The 16,885-nt window shown below is 37.8% G+C and overlaps 1 protein-coding gene across 8 annotated transcripts; it reads right to left on the reverse strand.

Moving 5' to 3' along the window:
* Positions 1 to 274: 274 nt before the first annotated feature.
* On the reverse strand, positions 275 to 16,591 carry ZNF207 (zinc finger protein 207). 8 transcript variants are annotated; one of them, XM_082443717.1, is made up of 12 exons: positions 16,402 to 16,591; positions 14,802 to 14,928; positions 9,815 to 9,953; positions 8,923 to 9,093; positions 8,728 to 8,803; positions 8,167 to 8,214; positions 7,015 to 7,085; positions 4,561 to 4,718; positions 3,281 to 3,373; positions 2,021 to 2,263; positions 1,267 to 1,426; positions 275 to 1,124 (listed from the first exon to the last, which is right to left on the reverse strand). In XM_082443717.1, exons 1-12 carry the CDS (start codon positions 16,440 to 16,442, stop codon positions 964 to 966), a joined length of 1,488 nt encoding a protein of 495 aa, XP_082299843.1. In that variant the 5' UTR covers positions 16,443 to 16,591; the 3' UTR covers positions 275 to 963. The 8 variants fall into 8 exon arrangements, with proteins under 8 accessions (XP_082299843.1, XP_082299838.1, XP_082299837.1 ...); XM_082443712.1 differs by having other exon boundaries at positions 8,923 to 9,090; positions 16,402 to 16,588; XM_082443711.1 differs by having other exon boundaries at positions 7,006 to 7,085; positions 8,923 to 9,090; positions 16,402 to 16,588.
* Between the last annotated feature and the right edge of the window lie 294 nt (positions 16,592 to 16,885).

The following is a 16,885-nucleotide window of genomic DNA, read 5'->3' on the forward strand; positions in this document are numbered from 1 at the left end:
GCACTAGGCTCTAAACATCAGCAGGAAGGAGGGAATATTAAGGTTTACATTTCAAATATCTATGATAGCTAACATATATTGACACACCAAGGGGGTGGAAAGGTGACATAATACAAAGATTTCATACCCATGTAATGACTCATACGTATATCTAAGTTTTTCTGTCAACTGAAGGACTAACATACAATTCTACATATACTGTCCAGTTTAATACATGCAGCTAAGGAACAACCTACAATTCAAAGACAGAATCCAATGATATATCAAAACTGCATTGGTATAACTACGAATTTTATTATGTGGACATCTACTGTGGCATGCATCTGTACAAACCTTTCAGGCAGTGGTCCACAGCTGGGTTATGAATAAAAAGGCATAAATTTTTCTCTCTTTTATTACAATGAAGGTTAACAGTACAGAAAAGTCACATGACCTTGGTGGGTCAGATTTCTTAAACCCTGAAACATGAGGAACTCTAAATACATTAAATATTGTTACACATTCAGACTTCCAATGTACAGGTACTTGAAGACAGTTACAGCCCTCACCAAGCTAGGTTGGGGACATGAAGTCCAACAGCATCTGAAATGCTGTGAAGGCATAACTTTACAAATAGCAACATAAGCTTACAGAACTTGCCTTTATTAGGGTGGTATGTTCATGTAATTCCAGCGCCTTCACAATATAACGAACCAAATTTACTATACTTCACTTCTAAAAACCTAGATGAAACATGAAAAAGAAGCCATACAGTATAAATTGCAACTTCAGGAAAAGTTCCTGCTTTATTATTCCAAATAAATTTTCCCATGTAAAATAAATGTCCAATAGTTCCTGGTATGTGGGAAGATAATGTTTGTTAAAGTCACAATGAAGCCTTATTGACGGAAGCTTGGCTATATAAACAGCACAAGTTGAGAAAAGGTTTAATCTCCAAACCTATTAGACTGGATTGAAGTAAGATCAGTAACGGCCACCTTGCGACATTACAGGAGGTCTCATTCCCATCGGAGGTCGAGGAGGCCCACCTTGGTAAGGGGGCACCATTGGCGGTCCCTGCCCATACGGCGGCATAGCACCAGGAAGATAACCTGGCATGCCTTGATGATGACCACCATACTGACCTAAAAAACACATTTAAAACACAAAAAAATAGACTGAGTCTGAGCATTGTACTTTTAAATGCAATGCATTTTTCAGATAAATCTGTTTTATGTGTACACTCAGAAAATCCACTAAATAAAATAAACGTAAAAAGAGGAATACCATGAGGCGGCATTGGGGGTCTCATTCCTTGTTGCTGTGGGATGCCTGGCTGTGGTGGCATCATACCTCCAATTGGTCCAACAGGTGGATTACCAATGGGAGCCTGTCCTGGTCGAGGAAGATTACGTTGATATTTAGGTAACTGTGCTCTTCTCTCTTCCTAGGAATAAAAATATGTGAATGTGAAACATCTGAACACAGAGAGTGTTAAGCATGAAGGCAAGCATCTAAAGTCTTTATAGAGTGAGAGTGATTTTTAAATGTTCCCGTACATGCCAATTACTTTCACCCCACAAACCAGTCCAACTACTTAAAATCTTGATGCCTTAAGAAAACTTTAGCTATTTTTATATTTGAAACATGTTATATTGAACAACTTTCCAGAAATTATAAATTGCTTCAGCAAGAAACTGTGTAATGAAGAAGGTATATGGACTGCAAGGAACCTGCAGATTCTATCTCACACTTGTTTCTTCAATTAATTAAATTTATGAACAACAAAAATAATTTTTGAGAGAATAAGAACCCAACTCACTGTCTTCTTTTAGAAACAGTCTTAGGGGGGATGTATCTAAGATCAAAACATGCAATATTCACTTTGTTTTGTGGTTCTTAAAAATCAGAATGGTAAAAATCACTTAGCATTCAATCAGATCATAAGACCACTGGTATACAAATTAAAACTTTTCAAATGGACAAGTTGCTACCACAGTACTCAATCAAACTCTGCTAGTAAGAAATGTAAACAACTTACCAGCGATATATCCTCATCTGGATGGATCAACTTACTGGTTGCACTGGTCGTCGTAAGTGTAGCAGGCTTACTTGTTATTGAAGCTGCTGGTTTAGCTGCAGTGCTATTTGTTGTACTAGTGGTTGAAGCTGTAGACTGTGTATATGCAGGGAATGTAGGCTTTGGGGGTTCTGTAGTTGTTGCAGGGGTGCTATTTAAGGGCTTGAAATCTGTACCAACAGGTCCTTGGACAGCTGCCTGAGCCTGTAAAACATTATCTTTCATCAACAAAACTTCAAAACCCAAAACTGAATATATCTACTACCTATTTAACTTAAAAACAAGACACTAACATTCAATAAGGGACAAAACTTAAAGTTAAAATCATGATCAATCCACAAAATTCAAGATAACACATAATACCAAAAGATGCACATCCAAAACACAGCAGTGGAAACAAGAAACAAGTTAGACTACTTATGTAACTTCTCAGATATCATCTATCTCCTCACCAGAAATTACTTAATTTACAAAGCTTCGTATTTATTCCTAACTGAAGAAATATATTATCATATAATGGAATAGCATATTTTCTATTATCATCATTCTAAATTCCTTCTTAAAATTAATCTACCAAGGAGCTCAAAAAAAAAAAAAGAGTTAGAAATTATAGAATACAAATGTTTGGATAAATTTCAGTTACTAAGTATAGCATAAATAATAACTACCAATGGTGACACATTAAAGATATGTCCTTCAGAAGTATTCTTTATATAGTAATACAACGGCCCTCCCAATTAACAATGGCTAGATTATTATGATGGACTAAAGGGTTTAGTAAGCTTTTAAGTATAAAGTTACCAAGTAATAAATTTGTTACTTTTCATAACACTGAACATCTGAAACACGTAAACTAGGTCAACTTTTAGAACCAAATGCAGAGTACTAAATTTCCTTACGTTATATGTGATGCATTTAGATTAAACAGCATAAAACAGAATAGCTTAATCATGCATCAGGCTAACCATTGGCCACTAAAATGCATTTACTGCTTACATGCTTTTAACCCTTTAGAACCATAGGAGTTTGGGGTATATTTTTTTCTATTAGTGTGCGGTTCAAATTTTCAAATACCATTGATTTATAAGCCATTAATTTTACTTTAAAAAAATTAAACATAATATATTTTTGGGAAAAGATTTAGTTTTAAAGTAGGGTCCAAAGGGTTAATGAAGTTATAAAGCCATTTTTAACAATTTTAAACTGCAACTTCCTGCGTACTTGTGCTGCGCTAGGAAACAGAGCTTTAGAAGACGCAGACAGACTTTCTGAATTGGATGAAGCTGTACTTGAGCTTGTTACAGGTGTCCCCATCTGTAGCATAAAAGAAAGGAAACAATGAAAAGTCTCCAAACAAATGGGTGAAAATAAGCCACGTGGTAGACTTTTTTTTCAGTATAGATTGCATTTTTCTAAATGCAAAATACAATGCAATCAAATCTGTTTTATATATAGAGGCAGGCAGTTAATGCACTTACAATAAACAGTGACACTATGAGCCTCAAAAAAACTTTTTAAATTCTACACCAATAAACCTAATTAACCACAGGTTTTTTCCCCTAAAACTAATGTTTTACACTATGATATTTCAAAACTGGTACCTTAAACTGAGAATTATGATGCATTATTGACACTTCAATCCAATTCTCCATCGATAACTACAATTTTTGCCAAAAGTTTAATAGGATAAACAAAAAACAATAAACAAAATCCCCCCACATCGAAAACATAAGTTAATGTACTTAAAAAGTAATGCTTTTAATTTAGGAACTACAAACAGAAAAAAATTTGAAAAAAGGAAACATCTAAGGGATAATTTTAAGGTGAACAATAAAGAACATACATCCTGAGCGTCTCAATTCTGAATGAATTAAATACATCTGCTTAACTCTGAATCAAACTGGGGGGAAAAAGCAAAGGTAACAACCATTATATACATGCTATATATAAAAGAAGGACTTTTTGCTTCTGAGTTCTGGGGAGAAAAAAAAAAGGACGAGTAGGAAATATGAGTGTGACTAGGTCAAAAGACGTTAAATGATGCCCTTCCAGCAACAGTGAGGCACTACTGTCTGTCACAATTCTAGACTAAAGGAAGAGCCCAAAAATTATTTGCTAAGGTCTTAGGATTTTTCATCTTTGACTTTGGTTTTCATTCTACTCATAGCTCATTAGGTAAAGGAGGACCTCATAACATTTTTATGTATTTAAGTTCCCAGAAATTAAATTTTCATTTCTAACTAAAGCTAAGAATAACCAGAGTTCACAACAACGAAAAAATAACATACTATACTCTTTTCTGGTTCCAGTCAACCTTTTATGAGTAAAGGAAATCAATGTGTGCAAAAATGGAAGAGAACGCCACTTCTTCAGTATAGTTAATAAATTGTATTAAGAAGATTACAATTTTTAAAATGACTTGACATTTTCAAAGAGTTCAGTGAATAACTCCACTTTACCTTGAAATATAAGTGCACTCTTTTTCAGAAATTTCACCTTACCTGTCCTGCACTGGGGAAAAGAGGCTTAGTAACTGGAGGCTGTGGAGCTGGAACTGTTGCTGTTGGTGCAGGTGGTCTGTTAAGAATACCTGGCGCTGAAACAGCCTGTGCTTGAGTCATTGGAGGAATTCCAGGACGTGGAACAGGAGGGGGCATACCTGCAGAGAAGAAATACTGGAGTGGGACCCGGTTGCTGAAACATTTAGTTTAGAAAAAATACTTCCTCAAAACTTTGCCATTAAAACATACTAAATTAAATTTAAAATGATTCTAGGGAATTCCCTGGCAGTCCAGTGGTTAGGACTCGGCTTTCACTGCTGTGGCCCGAGATCAATCCCTGGTAAGGGAACCAAGATCTCATAAGCCGTGCGGCACAGACACACACACAAAAAAGATTCTATGCTACAAAGTTATCAATACTGACGACGGACTGCTGAACTCAATGAAGCTCAAAGTACTTAGGCACTTGCCCCCTTGGAACAGTTTTGCCTCCAACTTTCCACACCTTTGCGTCTCTTCAGAATTTTGGGACATGAAAGATACCACTAGAAACCCTGTATATGGGTAAAGCCAACAATTAGGCTTACTGATATTACTGATACAGCGAATTTTTGAAACATATAGAATTATTTCAATCATCTAACATGTTTCCAGAACTCTAATGCAAACTACAGTAAAAACTGTTAATAGGTCATATACCCATAAAAATTTTTCCAGAAACTAAGTTATTCCTTTAAGTGTGCTTTAAATACACAAATTTTCCTAAAATATACCACTAGGCATTCTTTGAAGTTCCTCAATGTAACTTAAAACTTTTACTGACTTCACATTACCAAGTGAACACAGGTTATTTTTCTGTATTCATTTAAATGCCTAAAATTCTCTCAGAGCATGATGTACGTGAAGCTGTTGCCTATAAATTAATGGTTGCACTGGCATGATTCATATTTTGCTGCTGCTTTATTTTTCTGTTCCTTTTACACTATCACTTGAGTACATTTGAATCTGGCTATAGACTGCAAACCAAACTTGCTAGGATTAAAATGCTAGGCAATGGACTCAGAGAGCCTCATGAAGACCTCTGTGGCACATTTACTGGGCTAACCAAATCCCTTTCCCCACACTGTAGGCTAAAAAGTAAAGATACTTTATTTCCCAGGCTTCCCTGCACCTAGAAGCTCCATTAGACCTATTTCTGGCCAATGATATGTAAAAGGCTAAGGAGATTCTGGGAAAGTTACTTTGTTCCCCAATACAAGAAAAAGGAAAGCACCCTTTCTTGCCTGAGATCTTATAACTACTGAGTTACATGTCTGAGAGAGAAAGCTAAGGTTGGTAAAGTGGAAAATTTTTAAAGTATGGGTTCTTGTTATCACTGGAGCCACTGAGTCTACCACTTTTAGGTTGAGTGAGATAATAAATACCTACGTTGTTTAATAGTTTGTTGGATTTCTCTATTACTTGTTAAGAGTCTCTAGTACTTGCCTAAAATATTCCTAACAGATATAACCACTCTTTTTTTTTTTTTTTTTTTAATTTTTACGCTTTATTTATTTATTTTTGGCTGTGTTGGGTCTTCGTTTCTGTGCGTGGGCTTTCTCTGGTTGTGGCGAGTGGGGGCCGCTCTCCATTGCCGTGCGCGGGCCTCTCACTGTCGCGGCCTCTCTTGTTGCAGAGCACAGGCTCCAAACGCGCAGGCTCAGTACTTGTGGCTCACGGGCCTAGTTGCTCCGCGGCATGTGGGATCTTCCCAGACCAGGGCTCGAACCCGTTTCCCCTGCATTGGCAGGCAGATTCTCAACCACTGCGCCACCAGGGAAGCCCATAACCACTCTTAAGTCACAGGCTCAGTGACTCATTCTGGTTGCTTTGAGGACTACTTTTACTATTTCAAAACTCGGAACTCAAAACAAAACGAGATCATCACATTTCTCACAGTAATTTTAAAAAGAAGTCACTGGGGCTTCCCTGGTGGCGCAGTGGTTGAGAGTCTGCCTGCCAATGCAGGGGACACGGGTTCGAGCCCTGGTCTGGGAGGATCCCACATACTGCAGAGCAATTGGGCCCGTGATCCACAACTGCTGAGCCTGCGCGTCTGGAGCCTGTGCTCCGCAACGAGAGGCCGCGACAGTGAGAGGCCCGCGCACCACGATGAAGAGTGGGCCCCGCTCGCCGCAACTGGAGAAAGCCCTCGCACAGAAACGAAGACCCAACACAGCCAAAAATAAATAAATAAATAAATAAATTTATTTAAAAAAATAATAAGCCAGGAAATATATATCTGTGCTCTTCCACAAAAAATAAAATATAAAATAAAATAAAAAGTCACTAACTTATAGAAACTTTAAAATTACACCAATTTTAAAACTGCACCAATGCCCACAAATCTACTGTCTAAAATACTTAAGAATAAAGCACTTCTGTCATATTAAAAAGGAAACTAACATTTCATACCTGGTGGCATACCAGGCATCAGAGGTGGTATTCCCGGTCCAGGTGGCATCATCCCACCCATTGGCATCATTCTATTAGAAAGCAAATTTCAAGAGACAACTAAAGTTAATTAACAGTATAAAACATTAGAAAATATTTTGGCTAAAGCCGGAAACAATAGATAAGACTTGAATTTGACCCCTAATACTGAAATCAATCAAGCTGAAAGAACACACAACACACTAAAACAATTCTATCAAAATAAATTCCCTAAAAACCAGCAAACTCTTTGGTTTACCAGTAAAATAGGGGAAAAAATTCAGTCTTTGTTAACAGAACAATTTTAATACATTTAAAGTCACTGAGAACAATTATTATACTCTCCTTAATATAAACAAGAGGCCTTATCCAAAACGTGTGTAACTGGAAAACAAAATCACCTTTTGTCTCACTTGGAAAATATCCACAGAATATTAATCAAAAAAACAAAACAAAAAAATCCTCTATATTTTAGAGTTATCAGATTTTTTCAAAATGAAAATACTGAATGTACTCTGTGGAGTAAAGATTTGTTTTGGACAGGCACGGAAAAACTACCATCAAAATTAAAGATAATCAAAAGTAAACTCAGAATCCCTACTTTTCATGTACAAAGTTCCTAACACTAAACCAGGACTTAAAAACACAACCCATATTTGTTTTCCTTTCCTTAAAAGAGCTCACCTTCAAATATCAGTGTCCAATTCACTTAAAGAATTACAAGTTTGTGAATTAATGATTTAGGATTCTTATCAGAATAACTTCTATATATAGATTTTATTAGAAGAAAAATCAATTACCTTCTATAGTAAGAGAGCACGTAATTTGGCAAAGGAATATATACTCTTTCTTAAATATCAACCCTTTTTACTAAGTCCCCTTACTTTTAGCAGTTTGGGGAAAACAGCTGCACAATTAGAAAATGCTTGGTTTATATGAGTCTATTACGATTTCCTCACAGATGTTTTAGTTCCCTCCTTTAAGAGATCTGTGTCAATCAGTTTGCAAAGTTTAGAAGTTTTAGTGAGGAAGATTAGAAAACTTCTGAAGTCAACTTAATAGATACCATTAAACACACAAAAAAATGACATTATGATTATACCTCCTGAATTACATTACGAATGAGATGCTTACATGTTTTCACCGCAAAATGACTGGGTGTATTTTCTCTGATGATGCAATCTGTGAAAATGTATGACAAAATCAAAATCTAACTGATTTTCAAAATACAGTGGGAAAGTGTATTGTATACCTCTCACATCCAACAATACTTAAATAAAAGTGATGGGCACGAGCACCTCATATTCATTTTAGTTCTTGATGCCTTGACAAATAAATCATTTACAGAGTTTGCTTCTTGTCACAACTACAAAGTGTCATGGACAGTTTTGAATCTCAGAAACTCAAATCTACAACCAACTACTTTAATTACATCAGATGCAACTGAAGCAGATGGCTGCCTACATACATCATAAAACCCAAAAATCTATTCTCTTCAGAGTCAAATTTATATTCCTTAAATTTATTAGTAGATCCCTTTATTAGGTAAGTTTAGTAGTTACAGAGCCCATACCTTTTAGAAGCAAAAAGAAAAAAAAAAACAGCAAAGTAACATTTAAGTGATGTAACACACCCAAGTTGAAAAAGATCATTACTAGGCACAAGCCCACAAGTCAATTAAAAGAGTTTTCTTACCCAGGTGGCATTCCTGGCATAACTGGTGGCATTCCTGGCATCAGAGGAGGAACACCTGGCATTAATGGAGGTATGCCTATAAACAAGAATTTCAACCAAAAAAATAAAAAAGGGTTAAGAGGAAAAAATTAATACTTCTAAACTGTGTCAACAAAGACCTGAGAACGTTAAATTGTAAGAAGCCTTATGTGCTACCTGGAGGCATTCCTGGTGCTCCTGGAACTGGTGGTAGTCCTGGTTGTGCCATTGGGGGGATATAACCTTGTTGAGGTTGAACAGGCTGTGGCTGAAATGAAGTTGAAGCTGCAGAGTCATCATCATCATATTCATCAGAATCCTCTTGTTGTTTCTTTTTTTGACTCTCTGCTAAAAAAAGTTTAAATTAATTTTTCCAATAGAGTAAAAAAAGAAAACCTAAGCAAGTTTAAGACGTTCAACATTTAAAAATTTTATTTCAGTGCAACTAGCTCCCGAGAGATTTTTCTTCCAAAAAAAACTCAGTTAACACTGCTCTTTACTCTTCAAATGTTTTTTCAATCTGTATTAAGCAAGAAGGTTAACATCCTTTCCCTATTCTATGGCAGGTAAAGAACATTTTCCTAAAGCAGTTATACTTTAAAAAAGAGCTTTCTATTCCACTCCAAAAGGTAAACTATGAAAACTAGTCTGACCTCTCCGTAATGCTTTTCAAAACAAAAGATTTCATAGGTTATTAGTAAGTTTCTATCATTGGGATAGGAGAGGGCCGCAAATCCCAAGTCAAATACACCGCTAAAAAGATTTACAATTAGTGGTTTCATAAATCAAAACAAGCTACCTTCCTTTTCAAAGGCCTCAACACTTGCTAAATCCACCTGCAATTCAGTTATGAGTAAAAATATTATAAAATGTATGGAATGATCCAAATGCTACCACATATACAAATAAAATACATTAACTTCGAACATAAGACCAAAAAAAAAAAACCCTCAAAATTGGAATTCTGAATGGACCTAACATCTACCATTAAATTTATACTTGAAAATATTGTAATAATACTCTCACTAGTTAAGCTGTATCAAGAAAAAGCATACATCTTAGTATTTACCTTGTGTTTTCTGTTCAAGAAGTCGTCTTCTTTCATCCATGTCTTTTTCTGGAATACCTTCCATACCATATATTTCCAACTCTATGTCTGTTCTCCCAGGTATTGCATTTGGTACTGCATCTATTGTCTCTTTATGCACCTAACATTAAAAAAAAAAAAAAAAAAAAAAACCCACACAAACAAAACAGAAACCTTCCATTAGATAGACAAAAGTGCCTCATGAAAGTCTTTTAAAGAGTAATTTTAAATTACTCAGAGACCACTTAGTATAATGGTTAAGAATGACTGGTTCCATAGTGAGACTATGTGGATTCAAGCCCCAGCTTTATGGCCTACTAGCTATGCGAGATTAGGCAAATTCTTTGACCTAAGTCTCAGTTTACTTCACCTATTCAGCACCTAACTTCTGGGGTCATTTTTAGGATTAAAAAAAATACTGTGGGGCTTCCCTGGTGGCGCAGTGGTTGAGAATCTGCCTGCCAATGCAGGGGAAACGGGTTCGAGCCCTGGTCTGGGAAGATCCCACATGCCGCGGAGCAAACTAGGCCCGTGAGCCACAGTTACTGAGCCTGCGCGTCTGGAGCCTGTGCTCCGCAACGAGAGAGGCCGCGACAGTGAGAGGCCCGCGCACCGCGATGAAGAGTGGCCCCCGCTTGCCACAACTGGAGAAAGCCCTTGCACAGAAACGAAGACCCAACACAGCCAAAAATAAAAATAAATAAATAAATAAAGAAGCTTTCATTTAAAAAAAAAAAAAATACTGTGTATGTAAAGAGCACTTGGCAATGTGAAGCACACAGCAAGGGCTCAATAAACAATTTCAAGTTTACCTTATAACCTTGATTGCTTGAATTATTAACAATGAACTAAAGTGCTACTCAAATCAGAGAAGTGTGAAGTCTGAACTAAGTAAAGCTTATGAAGTCTTAAAATTAAGTATTAGAATAAAGTAAACTTTCCAAGAATGTATCCTGAGACAGCTAGTAGCTACAAACCACAAAAGTGACGTTTCCAATTAGCACTACCCGTAACTAATGAGTCACCTGAAGAGCCTAACACTGCCATAGCAGTGATCCTGTCACCTTCCATCTCTGAATTTATTTGGCAGATCACAAAAAGAAGTCCTTCAGAGGTTTTATTGTAAAACACTGGGGATCTAGCACCTTTTTTCACTGTATGGTTTTTGCTAGATCAAACATTTCTAACCCTCAAACGCGAATAACTTTTGCCAATATGCTAAAATCCCTGTCGGTCTTGGTTTCTTACGCAAAAGGTATTAACTTAGGCTAAAGGATGTCAAAATAGTTTGCCTAAAATATCAGCTTCACCTGGAAGCTTATTAGAAATGCAAATTCTACACCAATAAAAATTTTTAAAAAAATAAATAAGAAATGCAAATTCTCAGGCCACACCTGAGCCCTACTGAATCAGAAACTCTTGGGTGGAACCACAAATATATCTAACAAGACTTCAAGGTGATTCCTTTGCACACTCAAGTTTGAGAACCACTTATTTAGGTTAATGACTTGGATATATTGGTCTAAGTAATACTCAATTTTTCTTTCCTTCCAAGACACTTTCATGGAAGAATAGAAAGGTAATTAAAGAAAACTAAGTATTTTCCTGGAGGAATATCTCAAAGATTTTAAAAAGTGATATGCAAATCTAATTCACAAATTATCTTATTGTGATTAAAAGATCCATGAATAAAGCTACTCAATGAGTGACAATCACCATTTTCTAAATTTTTTGGAATATGTTACTTCTCTTGATGAAGGCAGATGAAGTAACTCATATATATGTTCTCTGAAAAAATACAATTACATTCACATACACATTAACTAGTTTTCACTACATTTCTAAGTGATGAAGGAAAGAAATACCTTAATTAAAAGGTATTGCAAAGAGAAGAAAAAATAACACCATTCACTCAAAATCTTCCCAACCTTATGTTACAGCCAGAATTAGATTTCTTAGAGTCTTACGTAGTAGAAATTAGTATGGTCTCGGCTGAAAAGATAGGAGCAAACATTGATGTAAAACATCTAAACTACTAATGTCCTAAACTAATCTATAAAACTCCAGCATGTGTCTGATTTAACTGCCATGCCTATCTCACAGGCTGCTGTGAAATTATGGTAAGAACATATAAACAAAAGCACTTAGTCAATTAAAGATTATTACTAATAGTTTCTTAACTAATCTCCTTCCAGCTTCCACTCCATTTCTCTGCTCTTCTCTATAGTACAACTCCTTGAAATAGCGCCTCTACTTTCCCCTCTCAGTTTCTCTTGCAAGCATTCCTATCAGCCTTTCATCCTCTTCATTCTAGGAAATCACTCTTGGCAAGTAACCAATGACCTCTACTTTGATTAATCCAATCTTAGTCCTGTGCTTAACTAACCTACCACCAGCATTTGACTTAATAACTCACTCCTTGAAACACTTCATTTGGCTTCCACGGCACTACTCTCTTGGTTTTCCTACCTTTTCAATCTTCTTGATTGGTTTCTTTTAACCTTCTGACCTCTAAATGCTGGGAGTGGCCCAAGGTGGTGTCCTTGGCACCACTTTTCTATCTATATTCTACTCCCTAAGGACACATAATATCATGGCTTAAAATAGCCATCCTTATACTGTATCCCCCCAAATTTCTATCACCAGCTCCAACCTCTCTGAACTGCAGACCTGTAGATTCAACTGCTTATATGACATCTTCATCTGGATATTCAACAGACCTTCTCAAAATCTCAAAACTAACATACCCACACTCAAAATCAACATAAGATGATCCTGATAGCCTCATCCCTAAGTCTATCCTTCCTGCAGCTTTCCACATTTCAGTACAGTCGTCCCTTGGTACCAAGGCATGATTGGTTCCAGGACCACTCCCCCCAATACCAAGGATGCTCAAGTCCCTTATATAAAATGGCGTAGTACAGTTAGCCCTCTGTAGCCACGGATTCTGCACACGTGGATTCAACTTACCTAATTTCAATCGCGGTGTAATACGCAGATGTGGATGCCAAGGGCCAAAAGAATACAGTAACTCACTTTTCACATTGCTCAGGCCAAAAACTTTCAGATCATCCTCCACTCCTCACTTTCTCATACTCCACATCTAATTCATCAGCAAATTCTCTGTCACCATCACCTCTTGCCTGGTCTCCTAAGTGGTCTTACTGCACTCTACAGTCTACTCTCAACCCTGCAGCCAAAATGACTCTTTAAGAAGTGTGCTAAAGCATGTTACGTCTCAATTAAAACCTCCCATTTCATTCAGTATTAAAGAAAATGGCCTACAATAGCCTGCAAGCCCTCCTATGTAAAGTAGCACATTGCTGCCCTTGCCCTCAATATAGGAGAATGCTCCTGACGTGAAGGTCTTTCATTTGCTGTTCCCTGGAATCTCTCCCTCACCTCCTTTCAGATCTCTGTTCAGATGTCAGTTTCTCATTCAGGCCTGTACTACCTTGTGGCCCTCCGCTACCTAGTTTTAACCCTTACCCAGTTTTAGCTTTCTGTCACATATCAGCATAAAATTAAATATTTATAGGTTGTTCTCCTCCACAATGTAAATCTAAACTCCACAATGATAACTTTGATTTATTCACTGCTGTATATTCAGTGCCTAAAACATTGTACAGTACTGTCTCACAGAAACTTTGTGATAAATGGTAATGATCTGCATCTGTACTATCCAGTACAACAGTCATCCACCAGTCACTTGTGGCTGAGCACTGGAAATGTGACTATAATGTGACTGAGGAATTGAAGTTTTAATTTTTAAATTTCTGTTTAAATAGCCACAAGTAACTAGTGACTAACACAGTGGAAAACTGTGGGTCTCATATTTTTAAATGGATACAGAATTGTTATTATAGCGACATAATTGGAGTGAAACAGATCTTTATAAACTTATTTTTAAACTTGGGGAAGCAATATCTTGTTTTAATTTACCTCCCTGCCTCCTACCAACAGCAGTTTCCAATGAATGGGGATTTGCTCATCTCACATCTCTCTAGGGTCCAATTAGGCAAAACTTCAGGCAGCTCTAGGACTGGCAAAAGTAGAAGAAATAATATTGAATAAAAAAGGTACTTATTAGGGCTTCCCTGGTGGCGCAGTGGTTGAGAATCTGCCTGACAATGCAGGGGACACGGGTTCGAGCCCTGGTTTGGGAAGATCTCACATGCCGCGGAGCAAATGGGCCCGTGAGCCACAATTACTGAGCCTGCGCGTCTCAAGCCTGTGCTCCGCAACAAGAGAGGCTGCGATAGTGAGAGGCCCGCGCACCGCAATGAAGAGTGGCCCCCGCTTGCCACAACTGGAGAAAGCCCTTGCACAGAAACGAAGACCCAACACAGCCATAAATAAATATTTAAAAAAAAAAAAAAAACGTACTTATTAGATCTTCAAAAATATAAATTACAAAGCCCTCCCCACCTAGTAGTGAAAGAACTCAAGAAACCTAGAAATTATTAAATGAAACACCATGCCACCATTCCAAAAGAGGTCCATGGAATAAATGGTAGCCTAGCCCCAGGCAACAGATTATAACAAATCCTTCAAGGACAGTAAGTAATGGCGGTTAATTCTGTACTAATTCTTATGGGATTGGATTTGGTCAGACTGCCCACAAAATTTAAATCACTGATCCTTGTTCTCTTAGCCAAGTACTGAGGAAATACTTCGTGATCTCAACCTAATTGTCACCCATCTAAATCTAGGATAAAAGGTATTGTCAATAATTTAAAGGTAAATACTAGCATAAACTCTTTAAACATGAAAAATCAATTGTTTATCTTCTCAATGGCTAAAAAACAGGGTTTTTTTCTATTTTAAAGCTGACTGGTCATCTTATCTAATCTTTTGTAATAAACAAAAAAAAAACTCTACAGCTATCTAAGAGAAATTCAAGATTTTTTCCCCATGTTGTTTCCAAACTACAAGAGAGCAAAAATTAAATACAGAAGAAACTCCTTACCTGCATGCAATGAATAGCTAAGCCAGGTCCTGTATACAATTTCTTATGACATATATGACATTTAAAATGCTTTGCTTTTTGGTGCTGTATAAGGATCTTCTCATCATCAAAATCTCTATTACAATACCTGATCACTATTGTTAAGGTACAAAAATAGCACAATAATGACACTGCCTATAAAAAATAAATCTGTAATGAAAGAGAACAGCAGTAACATTAAAAACAGGCAACAGCTAAAACCAAGAGTACTTTATATAAACTCTACTTTTGATATTTATTATATAACTAAGGATTAACCTGCCACATAATTTTGGAATTTTCAATGTCCTGGAAGATCACCATATCTCTTCACCACCCCTAAATAAACACATCTCAGTAGGCGATATGGTTTTGTCAAATTCCCGCGTTTCACACAGATTTATATGAAATTAACTTTTCTTTTGCTCAATGTCTCAACATTTACAAATACACACTGTGAACTGGAAGGGTTCAAAATGTTTAAAAAAAAAAAAAACCCAAAGTTAATGTGGACAGAAGTTCAAAAATTAGAAGATGAAAATAATCGAAATACCAAGAATTTACCTAACATTTAAAATTTAATGTTTATATTATTTAGAATCTGAAAATAAGTTCATTGCGACAATTTCCTATGAACAATCCACAAAGTTGCTTGCAATTCCGTACGAATTTGTCGCCCAAGAATGTATTTAAATTCACAGATAAGTTCTGTCAATAATACTGAGAATTCTTCTCTCCCTTGTCAGATTTTCCTAAAAGCACTTTACAAAATCCGTAACCGTTTTTCAACTATTATATAAATAAATGAAGCGTTTCTAGGTACCAGACAGTAAATAAAATCAATTGAAACGTAAAGTTTACTAACGTTTCCGGGGGGAAAAAAAAAAACCGACGCCACGTTTCATTAGTAAGAGGCACTTTCTCACTCCAATAAAACCAGGTAAAAAGATAACAAGAAACCCCACCCTGTAAGAGAACGCTTCTCCAAGATTAAGGCGTCAGTGGGTGGGAGGCGGAAGCTAAATGTTCCCCCCAACCCCCGCAAAAAAAAAAAAAAAAAAAAAAAAAGGGGGGGGTGGGGGGGCATCGAAATCAGGGTTGACTAACATAAGCCTTTACTAAACCACCGATTCTACAAAAAAAAAAAAAAAAAGAAAAAGAAAAAAGTGGGTGACCGACTCCGGAAGCTCCCCCCTGATCCGCCACAGAGTCAATCAGCGTACTATACTGGAAGCAAGTCCCTTTGTTGAACCGTCACCAAAACGACGGAGTGTGGCAGAAGAGTCCTCAGGGGACTCTGTCCTTGGTGAAGGGGGTCCAAGCCGCCTCCCCGTGGGTCAACGCTCGCACCAAACCAAGACCCTCCTGAGTCACGGAGTCCCACGACCCACAATGCCAGAGCTTCTCGCCCCAGGGACCCCATTTTCCGAGAAGCATTCCCAAGTCCGAGTCCAGCCACCAAACCACCGACCCCGAGGCCTAGATCCCACTCTCCGCCATAGGCCAAAGCCAGGCCTCCCCGTCCCAGTCACCACCAACCGGCGCCCCCGCTCGGCCTCGACTTCAAACCGACAAAGGATACCAGCACCACGGCTTCAGCTGCTTCTTCTTCTTGCGACCCATAACTGCGCTCTACCGACAAAAAAAAAGGGAGGAGAAAACAAGCAGGAAAAACTAGCCGAAGAGTCGCTCACGCTCCCGACCCTACCGCCACCACCGCGTCCCACAGGAAACAGCCACAAAATGGCCGACGCCCTCGCTCGCTGCTCTGCCTCCCGTCAGGCACTGCGGCCGGGGGCGGTGCCAGGCAGGGGAGGGTCACATGACGAGGCCTCGCCCTGAGTGGGCGGACACTCGCGCCAGCGGAGGGTCGGCTGCCATCTTGTCCGTGCGTGCAGTCCGGGCTCTCCCGTGCGTGCGAATTGCTCCGGGTTTATTTTGTTTGTAAAAGAGCCGGTGACACGTAGGTGCGCCGAGACAGCGCGAATTGGAGAAAAAAAAAAAACCTCAATAGGTTACCAGAGTAATTCAAGGTAAACTACAAATAAAGGATAATTGAGACAGCG

The sequence above is a fragment of the Balaenoptera physalus genome (assembly GCF_965194825.1).
Source record: "Balaenoptera physalus genome assembly, chromosome: 20".
NCBI lineage: Eukaryota > Metazoa > Chordata > Mammalia > Artiodactyla > Balaenopteridae > Balaenoptera > Balaenoptera physalus.